The sequence below is a fragment of the Prenolepis imparis genome, unplaced genomic scaffold (genome assembly GCF_030444845.1).
Source record: "Prenolepis imparis isolate NDT839.2.m4 unplaced genomic scaffold, iyPreImpa1.0 SCAF_6, whole genome shotgun sequence".
In the NCBI taxonomy this organism is placed as follows: domain Eukaryota; kingdom Metazoa; phylum Arthropoda; class Insecta; order Hymenoptera; family Formicidae; genus Prenolepis; species Prenolepis imparis.
This window is the reverse complement of record NW_028141164.1, coordinates 6,312,345-6,324,549: the sequence shown is the minus strand read 5'-3', so window position 1 is coordinate 6,324,549 and position 12,205 is coordinate 6,312,345. Positions and strand designations below refer to the sequence as shown.

General features: G+C 35.9%; 1 protein-coding gene across 33 annotated transcripts in view; it reads left to right on the top strand.

The window, feature by feature from the left end:
• The window catches only part of Para (sodium voltage-gated channel paralytic), a 47,766-nt gene continuing 35,561 nt past the window's right edge, over positions 1-12,205 (top strand). For 21 of the 33 annotated variants that reach the window (XM_083040910.1, XM_083040914.1, XM_083040905.1 and 18 more), the window contains exons 1-6: positions 1-141; positions 454-631; positions 3,809-3,841; positions 8,188-8,343; positions 8,917-9,122; positions 10,751-10,879. In XM_083040910.1, the coding sequence (XP_082897036.1) occupies positions 485-631; positions 3,809-3,841; positions 8,188-8,343; positions 8,917-9,122; positions 10,751-10,879 (671 nt within the window). In that variant the 5' untranslated portion in view covers positions 1-141; positions 454-484. The remainder of the gene's footprint in view (positions 142-453; positions 632-3,808; positions 3,842-8,187; positions 8,344-8,916; positions 9,123-10,750; positions 10,880-12,205) is intronic. The other 12 variants (XM_083040913.1, XM_083040916.1, XM_083040906.1 and 9 more) reach the window with 1 other exon arrangement.

Genomic DNA, 12,205 nt, shown 5'->3' with positions numbered 1-12,205 from the left:
CGGCCGCTGGTAGCCGGCAACTCGAGCCACCCTCAGCACCGGACCCGTCGTCCCCGTCAGCCGCAGCAGCAACTCTACTACCCCCCCGCATCGTGGGATACGCGCACACCACACTTCAGGAACTGTTAGCACCGATCAAAAGTGAGTATCCGAGAGGGTGAATGTCACCCTCTTCACCTTTACCTCTCTGCTCACTTTTTCCCGTATCTTTAGTTTATTTAAAACCGCGTCGCAAAAATGAGTCTGGATATTTATTTTTTTTTCTTTGTCATACTGTTATTGTACCTTTATTTAACGCCATCAATTTATTAATTTACGAAGAATGTTAATATCTAAGCGAGTGTTAGATCAGTACATGACTTTGACATGTATCGATCTATCGATATCTTTTTTGATACCGTTTGAGCCCTCTTTTCTATTCGCTCATCTTTGCGATTTTATAATCGTTCGCAGGAAGGTGGCTCAGCTGTGTGCAGCCTAGACAATGTCCGAAGTTTCTGACTCTTTATCAGAGGAAGAAAGAAGTTTGTTCCGTCCGTTCACGCGGGAGTCCTTGGCAGCGATCCAGGCTCGCATCGCCGAGGAAGAGGCCAGGCAGCGGGAGCTTCAGCAGAGAAGAGCCGAAGGCGAGGTACGAACGCGGTCGTGTGCGATACACGAACGCGTATATATCTTTTAATTTTTTTTTCGCGCGCGCATTAATTACATCGACGCATAATTGATCGTACGTGCGTACTTGTGTAGGGCATTTCTTATAGTAGCGCCAAATAAATTACGCGATTCGGTGACGATTCAGATATTCTTGATCCTGTTAAATTATATCGCGAAAGATTCCAACACATCATTCGAATAAAAAAATATATTATATGAATATTATGAATATATTAAATAAAATTTCAGAGAGAGAGAGTTCTGCGCAAAAAATGTATCGCTCTCCTACAGTTTGTTATTTATTTTCAATTTATTATTATTGTACAATATTTTTTTAATTAGAGTCAAATGTCGATTAAAACGAATATTTATCTGACGCTGCTGATTTTCCTGCCAAGTTTATGTGCGATCAAATTAATTTTCCTACGTAATCGTTTTCGTCCTTTTCGTACGTGTTTATGTAAATATATAAAGCGAGTGATATATATATAACAATTTTAGAAGTCTCGATGCGCGAAAAAAAATAGCATTCGCTTAACGTGAAAATTATGCAGGTTATCTTACAGACTTTTGAAGAATTCGTTTTTTGATTCTTCATCAGCCGATAGCCATTGCGCCCACAGGCGTTTATATATGATATACGCTAAAAGTTTCCCATTAATTGCCACTCATACTTAAGATCATGTAATACTTACTCTTATAAATTATAATCGAAACGAACAACGACCAATTATAGGCAACAGTAATATAACAACTTTGCAACATTGAAAGATATTAACGTTAGATATATTTTTCTAAAGTTATAAAGTTTTTTCTTTTATGAAAGGAATAGTTTTAATTAAAAAAGTTAGCAAAATGTCAAATAAAACAGATCAAAACTAAAATGGATAAAATACAGTTTTGAAAGTATATCGGAACCAAGATAAACACAAACAATAATAACGCATCTATATGATTCACACAATTCAATCTACTTGAACAAGCAACATGGACAAATAATAAAATTTAAGATAAAGAATCGATAAAGAGGTTTTATTATTGCAATTTAATTTTAGTTCATTTAAAAATCATTGTGCACAGATCTGTCTATTGATCGATCTTAAGTATGAGCTGTATTGATTTTCCTGTGCCTTTAGCTGTAGCGCCGTTTGCGAGATCTGTTTTCTTCCCATACATTTCCGACTGCAACAAACTCACCCTGATCCTCTTACCCTATCCGACTGTCGCGTTGATTGCTCGCTTGATCTATCGCCACTGTAGTGAGGATGTAACTATCTTTATCGAGACGACTACTTCACCCTTATCTGTTTATATATATATATATATATATATATATATATATATATATATATATACGAGGGTAAATCAAAAAGTAAAGGGACAAATAAAGAAAATCACATTTATTTTAATCTATGTGGAAAATTTACATATCATTTTTCGACATAATCCCCACCAACATCGATACATTTGATCCACTACTTAATAAGCTTCTGTATTTCATCCTGGAAGAAAGATTTGGGTTGGAAAGATGAAAAGAAAAAAGAAAAAAAAGAAAAGAAATACTACGAGGAAAAAATTTTTCTTCGGATGAGAAGGTCATTGCAGTGGTGCATAACTGGCTACGCATCCAACCCAAATCTTTCTTCCAGGATGAAATACAGAAGCTTATTAAGTAGTGGATCAAATGTATCGATGTTGGTGGGAATTATGTCGAAAAATGATATGTAAATTTTCCACATAGGTTAAAATAAATGTGTTTTTTTTTATTTGTCCCTTTACTTTTTGACTTACCCTCGTATATGTATATATATATATATATAAATATATATGTCGTCAAGCAATGTATTGTGTGTGTTATGAAAGATATGCCACATACGCGCGAAGCTCGATATATATGTTTGCAGTGTCACTTATCTGTGCCTGTTTATCATATATGTATAATACATATGTACATATGTATATATACACACATATACATGCATATACGTTTTTTATGCGTGAATACCGCTCGTGTGTCGTGGCTCTCTCTCCTCCATTCGTCTTTCTTCGCCGAGCTTGCGCTAAATGAATAACCCCGCGAGTGTCGTGCGATGAAAGATGGTATGATTATCCACCATAGGAGGAGCGTATCAATGTATCTCAATCCCATGAACGAGCCTTTTTACATCCTTATAATTAGAACTCCTAATTTGCCTCCGACTATATAACAGCCGATAAAAGGAGCGGATTTATTTATTATAACCTTCCCCGCCTCCTCCTCCTTCTCTTCCTCTTTTTCCTCTTCTGGTCCATCGTTCAACATTGATCGCGCTGTTTGAAAATTACTTTACAAAAAAAGCAAATCCTCTCCTTTTATTGCCTCCTTGTATTATACTCCAGCGATGAAAGGTCAAGGAGAGAACGAGGGAAAAGCGAGATCGAGACTGGATTATCATCGATCGTCCGTGTCTTAAATGAGCCTTAAAAATCTAAGAATGTATCGTAATGCTTTTGCAAATTTTCGATGAGCTGCATAATTTATTATTTGGTGCATCTGTACAATTGCAGAAATTATTCTTATTAATTCTGTGATATGTCATATTAATCAGCTGTTCAAAGCATGTATACATTTTTTAAGATTCACATTCGATTTTCCGAACAAAAAATATTTCCGGCTTGAAGCATTAAAGAACAATGTAAAGTGTTTTTATTTTATAAAACCGTTTATTGAAGTTTCAAGAACCTATAGTTCTTTGTTACGAAAAGTATCTTGTCTATAATCGAGTTACGTTTTTTTTCCTCGACAGTTAATCCAATCTCGATCTCGATGTGCTTGAAGAACCCTCTTTCCGGTTTACCTGATCCTACGTATTCCTTGTCGTGTGTCTATGTCGTGATGTAAACATTGTGTGTTTTCTTTCCTCACCATCTACCCTTTAGATCTGTTTCTCTGTTCACTTTCTCTCATTCTTTCTCTTCTCTATTATTTGTTCATACCATTCAGCTCGTACTACTCCGAAACTACTGTGAATCGAGTGTATCGCGTGGCGCGTCCCTTCTCTATGTTACTGCATATATTAGCATATATTTTTTTTTCTCTCTTCTTTATTCATATCCCCCGTATTCTCTGTATCTCTGTGTGTATATAACGACTGTTTCTCCATTTCTCCAATTTCAGGGAGGTTATGGACGGAAGAAAAAGAAAAAAGAAGTAAGACGTTACGTCACGCTAAGTAATACTGCTCTCTATCTCATCCGACTTCTACCTTACTAACATACACACGCGTACACGTGCACACACACACACACACACGTCACCTACGCCAACCACATACATATACATTTATACATACATATATATACACACGCGTAAACACGGACACAATCTCACGATTTCTCTTCACTCGACAGCACTTGGCCGATCGACTAGACACGCGTCATTCACTGCCGGACGTCACAAATACACATATACATACGATATACAATATACTTGTCCACATTTTGTACAGGGATTGAAAGCAAGAATAATGAACTTTCCAATTTCTTTCGAATATGTCGAAGAAAAAAATCGGTATCTTTGATGAGCGATTTTACATCGGAGCATAATTCATACTCCATTTACGCGCTGCCGATTTTATCATCCACTCTCTTTCGAGTTATTTCAATTTTATTAGACAGAAGTCTATAATATATTTAAACATATTCGTTTAATGAATTTTATGAAAAACATTTATTATCTATTTTTATCTATTTGAATTATAAAATAGAGCAGAATACATTCGTAAAAAGTGATAGTTTGATAGATTATTTTGTCAATAGAGCAATATTTTTATTGGCAAATTGTTTGCAATAATCTCGGTATAAATTTTAATTTTTTTTGCGATTTTCAAGTCTAATATTTTTTTTAAACGTCACTATCGATTACGAAAGAATCTGCATTTACGAGTTTTAAATGGTCGCGAAGGTTTTCAATCCCTGGTTCTTTGCGTGCCACGGTGTATCGATTCCCGAGCGTCATCATTCCGAATCGATATATCGACGAGATACCAAAGATGTGCAAGTTTAATCCGCGAAGCATTGAATTCGAAATGTTTTGATTAATTAATTCGACGAACTATTCTCGGCAAGATAGAGAGAGAACTCGCCTGCGCTTGCGATATCTCAATGTCGCGGACTTTTCGAGTATCTCTCTTATCGCGATCGCGAGTAATTCTTCTTCTGGGTATTACATCGTGGACGAAAACATTGTGTGGCGAGGTCTTCTTACTGATAATAATGCACACAAAACATACACACACACACACACACGCGCGATACAAAGCAGCGTGCTTTTATATATTGCCCCTTGTTTGTTTGCAAATACACATTACACGTTCCTTGGCAAGTGTCTTGACGTCTTACAATCAGAAGCGAACTGTGCTTGCGCTTTAACGCGCGACGTTCTTTCGAAATATATTTGTTGACTCTGTGCATTTCTGTACTCTGAATACGTTTTACAGCTGGTGAGAGCTTGCGGTTTTAATTATAACGAATGACAACTGTGAGTTATATTTAAAACTATCGAGACATACTACTGTAAATAGAAATATTTAACAAATGTGCATCAAGCATATCCCTTTGCAAATATAACAGAATTTTGATAGCTTTCTTGGTAAACAAATCGACATCTCGTCGAAGCTATTACAGTTAATCCTAGACTTGACTACGCAATAATTCAATTTGGATTTGGTAGATGTATCAAATCTGATAATGACTTCAAAAGCTATTTGGACTGCGCGTATTTGAAGAAACGAACACAAATGTGTCATTTTTGACGCGAGAAATACGAGTAGAATTTTCAAAAATATGATATGACATCGAGAAACACCCAGTGTAACGCACAGAGTGATATGACATAAATATTTCGAGCGGAGGTCGCGTAGTCGCCTGGTAAATGCCTACATAGATCGTATGTACATGACATACATGTATAACGCTTGCGCTGACTTCTTTCCTTTTCTTTCTCTTTTTTTTTTTTCTTCTTTTTGAATGAACTGGCGCGCACTGGCGTTGCAGCTGCTTTATTCGAGCGAGCAAAGTACGCGAGTCGCGTACTATGAAATGGAAAAGCGTAACAACCGCGACGTCTTCTGGAATCGTTATTGATTTACAGTTCGTCGCGCAATATTTTAGGAAAACTTGCAAGTCCGAAAGGCTTCGCCGTTCTCCGTTCAGACACTTTGGAAACAATATTCATCTCCGGAGGCGCCTCCATGGCGGGAGAGATCTAGTCTAACAATAAAGCGTCAAGTTCGGCGCGAGAGGAACGAGACAGCTCGGCTTCTCGACTCGCGCGCTCTGCTTTCAAAATTTGCGTCCGTCTCGTGGTCGAATCCAAAAGACGCCGGGACGACGAGGTCGTCCGGTGACCAGAGGGTGGTTTTCGCGATCGAATCTCCATCCTCGGGATTCGACAACGAGCGGATATTTTCTCGCACGCACGAGCACGCTCCGCAAGAGAATTTTTCCCGCGCTGAGAACCACCGACGTATATATATTATATAAAACACTTGGCTTGCGCAAATTAGTCCTAGTCAATTAGATCGTATACACACTTTAGCGTAGACATACCTTTATCAGGGTGTAGGACACACTCGCCTCGGAGTTTCGGACACGTGGAGCTCCGCAAGGAGTCTCCGGTTAGAATATTTTTCATCGGATCGCGAAGTTGATCGAGCGGATCTTATCGTTTTGCGAGATTTTATCGCACTTTGCGTTTTCGCTGACGAGAATAAATCTCGGTGAAATCGTTTAGCAAAGTTAAGATCTTAAACTTGTCGCATAAATTTACATAAGCGTATAAACGCCGACTGTATAAACCGTTCTGAGCGATGTAGGGGAGACATACTTGAATAAATGAAGATTATCGTACTCTCTACGTCATAGCGAATCGGATAGAAATTAGAATAGAGCTATATCGTGTTTAGCGTTAGGCCATATTAGTCGAGAGTCTCAGTATAGAAAAATAGAAATAGAAATTTCTAATTATGACTCGACCAGAGAGAGAGAGAGAGAGAGAGATTCGAATCGCGGGCCAAAGTCGAGCAGATCACATGGACCTTCTTCAGGTTCGTATGTTATGGCTCGAATTTGTTACGTACTTAGCACGCGAACATAATTCATCTTTTATTATATGTAACTTTTTTGTTTTTAATATTTATTACCGTCATTTATCGATTTAGATAATTTTGCAATTAGTTATAACAATAATTCTTTGAGTTTTCGATGAGCGATCACGGAAAATTCAGTAAGTTTGATTGGAAAATCTGGTTTGTAGGGAAATGAGATTTTTCTTTTTACGATTTTAGCTCCAACACGTGACAAGTATGTAATTACGCTTATTACATCGATCTCATTAGATTTCGAGAATCTGTTTCGCGATGTATAGGTGACGATGCAGCAGAGCTTATAAGGCTCATCTAAAAGCGGGTTATGAGTAACTGGTGCATTTAGAAAAGTACGCGGATGAATATTTCCAAAGGGAAGCGATTTGTTCGAATATTCATTCGATTGAATATTTCACGTTCGCATTTCGTATACGAGAAAGTCAAATATGATGCCGTGTGGTTTTTGCCCTTCGATGCGCGATCAAGTTGATATATTTACGACCAACATATATGTATATACTCTGATAGTACATATTCAGAACGTTCGTATAAATATATGTATATTATAATGTCTCAATTTTTTTATTTTCATTAATCACGCGTGAAATATAGCATGATAAAAAAATATACAGAATATTAACTTTGCAGAAAATTACGTGAGGTAATAAAATTTTTTAATGAACATATAACGAGATTCATACTTCTTCTTTGCAAAAAAATTGACATAATTTATATAATATTAAAAACTTTTTATATGATTATACGTATTTCTAATAACTATTTGTTTTATGTTTCTTTTTTTCGTTATAACTTTTAATGAGAGTAATAAAGTATTATTGAAAATAAATTTGTGCATCCTGTACATACATTACTATCGTCAAATGTGGAAATGTAAATGCAAATACCATCGAATCTATTGTCCGTTTAATTTACGATCGAAGAAATGGATATTTTTTGGAAATATTTGTATCGTTTATTGTGTGCTCGACTATATATAGTGTTGCTCTTCATACTCGAATATAAAATTGCGAATATATGCGATGGCCCAATTTGATCTTCCGTGCGAGACTTTCGCTCCCGCGTGAAAAATAATGGACGCATTAAAAATTACCTTTACAAAATTTAAAGCGCGACAAGGAAGGGCGAGGTCAATCTTTTTTTTCTCTCTACACGTCGGCGTCATATATTCGCTGAAAGGAATGTTACCATTCTGCTCGAACAATTCTGTTCTCGATAGAATTTGAATTTCAAATATCTCTCTCGTATATTTTTTAATTTTATTCTCGCGATAATAGTTCTTCGCGAGAATTCGAACATCATATTTTGCGCGAGCGAAAAATGACCGTGATAACGATGTGTGACGGGACAATTCGCGTATCGCGAGATAATCTTACGAGCATCTCGTTCGCAGGTACGGTATGACGACGAGGACGAGGACGAAGGTCCTCAGCCGGATCCGATGTTCGAGCAGGGAGGGCCGATCCCGGTCCGAATGCACAACGACTTTCCACCCGAGTTGGCCTCCACACCTCTCGAGGATATCGATAGCTACTACCACAATCAAAGGGTATTCAGCTATATTGACGCACTAATTTAGTTTAACTCTTTTAGAGGTACTGTGAGTTTTCGCGAGATGTAGAATATTAGAAGGGTGGCCACGTCGCGCAACCAACTGCATCTGGTGCAGCTATTTTCCAACTTTGGCTTTCAAGCACATAATTTACTTTGTGTAACTCTTTTACAACTGTAATGGCATGCGATGAAAGCCATTATGTATACACATACATATATAAAGATCTTTTTATAACTTAAGCCTATGGGCGTATAGAACTTTCAGAAATTATTAATTCAAGAGGAAACCTATTTTTCGCGTAGTTTTCTAGATCGATTTTTTCACTTGCGATAAATTTTTTATCATTATGTTCAGAAAAATATATTCTTATTGACCATTGAATCTAGATAAATTGATATGTCACTAAGAGAAAGTTATATTTATGTATTATTTTAATATTTATATTTTTGCGACATGCAATTAAACATAAAGATCAGCACAAAGCGATTTAAAAAAGCGTTCTTTCAGTAGTTTTATATATGCGGTTAATATGCAACAATGAATTTTAAAATATGCATTTGTTTGCAGACCTTCGTCGTCATTAGCAAAGGAAAGGACATATTCAGGTTTTCAGCGACGGACGCGATGTGGTTGCTCGATCCGTTCAACCCAATACGACGTGTGGCCATTTACATATTGGTTCACCCGGTCTTTTCCCTCTTCATCATCACCACGATATTGGTTAACTGTATACTTATGATCATGCCCACTTCGCCCACCATCGAGTCCACCGAGTAAGTATCTTTTGCCATTCTCATTTGCGATCGATGACTATGTCGAGAACCGAATGGTTGATGAGGAAACAGGATAAATTATATAATTACAACAAGCGAAGGGTTAATCAAGTTTCTTATAAAAGACATAATTATCGGAAGAGAAAAATAATTTTAGATATTCAGATGAATCTATGAAATAATAAATCTCGAAACATTTGATTCCTGTATCAGTAGCGTCATTGACGTTATATTAAAAACTTGATAAAATGAAACACGCGATTGTGATGTAACTATATGGATATATTGTTTAATATTATTCATTTCAATTATGATATATATTAACACATCTAACTTCCGGTTATTTTTTCTCTTGATTATTTTTCGACTGCGGTTAAAGGTATTTGAAAAGAAAGAAAACGTCTCAGCAAATAAATTTCACCGTCGAGTTTTGCGAATGCAAGCGAAATTAAAACTATATAAATATCATATAGACAAAAATATCTGTTTTTCAAAATATACAAAGACGCACTTAAGTGATTGCAAATCTGCGTAGTTTAGTGAACCAACAAGTGCCTAAGCTGGAGATGAGTTTATCATCATCAATTATCAATTTTTTTTTTTAATTTTAGCTTGTCTATCTGTTAATACTTATATTCAGCTATTTTGTTATTCATTAAATGAGGAAATCTCATTGAAGGCTTACGATAATCATATGTGTGTTGTAAAAAAATAGATATTTTAAGTATAATGTTCTACGTGTTATAGCTCTAATATATGAGTAGAAACTGTGATAAATTGTATTCCGTTGGTAAGTTTTGTACTAGTCTCTCTAGAGGTAGCACTAGAAGGTGATAGACAAATGACGCGAACGATTCGATCAATTGCAGCGTTTTACTGCAAGTTTTTTCGGACGTAGTTTTCACGAGTTTTGCAAAATTTCAGAAAACAATCTATAAAGATTCAAGAGTGAGCCAGAGAGATAAATAATATTTGTTAATACTAATATTATTATATATTTATAATTGTTGTATGTCAGCATCGATGCGCTGAATGCAAAGAGAGAGAATAGGAAATTTTTATTATTTTGTACATTATACCGTTTTATTGCATTTAAGCGATGCTATATGTGACGGCTCCATCCCTAATGTGATAAAATATGTTTCACAAAATTCACTACGAATAATTCGTTTGTGTGAATCGTGCCTGATGATGCGAATATACATAGTTAATTTGTACACGTTAATACGCGATAAAATAGATGCCGAGTTAATGGTCAGAGATTATCGCTGAATAGATACGATTAATCTTGTTGACTAAAAAGCAATATTATGCCATTTAATATAAAATTTCTTCGCTCGCATGTTTCTACATTTATTAAATAGATTTGTTGTGAGATTACGTTATAGAGGTACAATAGCAGATAGCGTATTCGTTATATAATGATGCAATAAAATAATTAACTTAATAATTATAGATATCAAATATAATTGTAATAAATTTGGTAGAAATCTCTCTCGTATTTTGCGAGAACGTTGTTTGCGCGTTCTTTTTCAGCCGTGATTCTAAACACGACTGAAACAGAGATAGACAACAATCACGACATAAGACGCATTTAAAAAGCTGAGTGGTGTGTTTGTTGTTTTCAGAGTGATATTTACGGGCATCTACACATTTGAGTCCGCCGTTAAGGTGATGGCGAGGGGTTTCATTCTGCAGCCTTTTACCTATCTTAGAGATGCATGGAATTGGCTCGACTTCGTAGTTATAGCTTTAGCGTGAGTAGTTAAAACTTATTTTTCTTAAAGAGAAGAAGGGAGGGAAAAAGAGACAGACCGAGAGAGTGTGTGTGTGAGAGAGAGAAAGAGAAAGAACGAGAGAACGAAAATGAAACATAAAAAGACAGACGCGAGTACGGTTTTTACCCATCAGACTGATAGAGTATGATGGAGAAAAAAAGGGGCAAAAGGATCGTCGCCATTTTGTCGAGAGAAAGTCATCGTGGAGATCCTGCGCATACTAATGAAGAAGAGTATCTCTTATCTTCGTATAAATTAAATATATCGGGCTAATTACTTCGTAGCAAATGTCGATATCAAAGATTGGAATTTATCGTACCTTTATCTTTTTCAGACTTCAGAAACCTAAAAACTGGCTTTCCTAAAATTTACGATGATCTTTATATACAGAAACTCTATTATATTCATAAATTATTTCAATAGTAAACAGAGTGAAAAATATAAGAGAGAATTTACTGGCTATTAATGTAAAAAGATGGATTACTAAACATATATATTATACGACAAATATATGGTAAATTATGGACAGTTTTGTATATACCTAACGTTTAATAGCGACGCGTTATATCCACGAAATGTTAATTAGCATCAAGTTAGATCATTCCAGGTTACGACAGTAGACTACTCCGCTAGATCCGTTGAGTACGCTAACCGTAAGATTTCCGTAGCATTTCGATTAATATACGATCTTCGTTCACATCTCACGCCCCATTACAATACACATACAGACACGTACGCGCATACACGCATACATACTCTGGGGTGTATTTATATATATTCTAGGTACTTATTAACTTAGTTGACACCTAGATAGGGATAGTATTATTTCTTATCTATTAGTGACTATTAAAGGAGAGTTCTCTTATAATTGCCATCGTAATATGTTGATTAGACATTAGTATTTTTTACGTCGAGTCGATAAAGTCAGTTGACTATATATAATTGTTGTAGTTTTTAGTACATATATATACATATCTCTATATATACATTCTCTTATACTTCAGTAATTGTTCATAGATGATTACGATTACGTGTATATTTTATTCGATACGCGGATATTCGACTGCGCATCGTAATATCGCCAATCGCGTGCCACGGGATTCAACAAACTTCTTGCTGTTATTTGCAAAATCGTTCATTTTTTTCAAAAAAATTATATTCTTTTTTCTCTTTTATTCTCGCGACGAAGCTATCAGCGATATCGGAAAACGATTATGGGGATTTCATGTTCTACTCCGAAGATTTAAGAAGCGCTTATATTAAAACTATAGCTTCTGAAATTTTAATGTCGCATTGCTTTTCCCA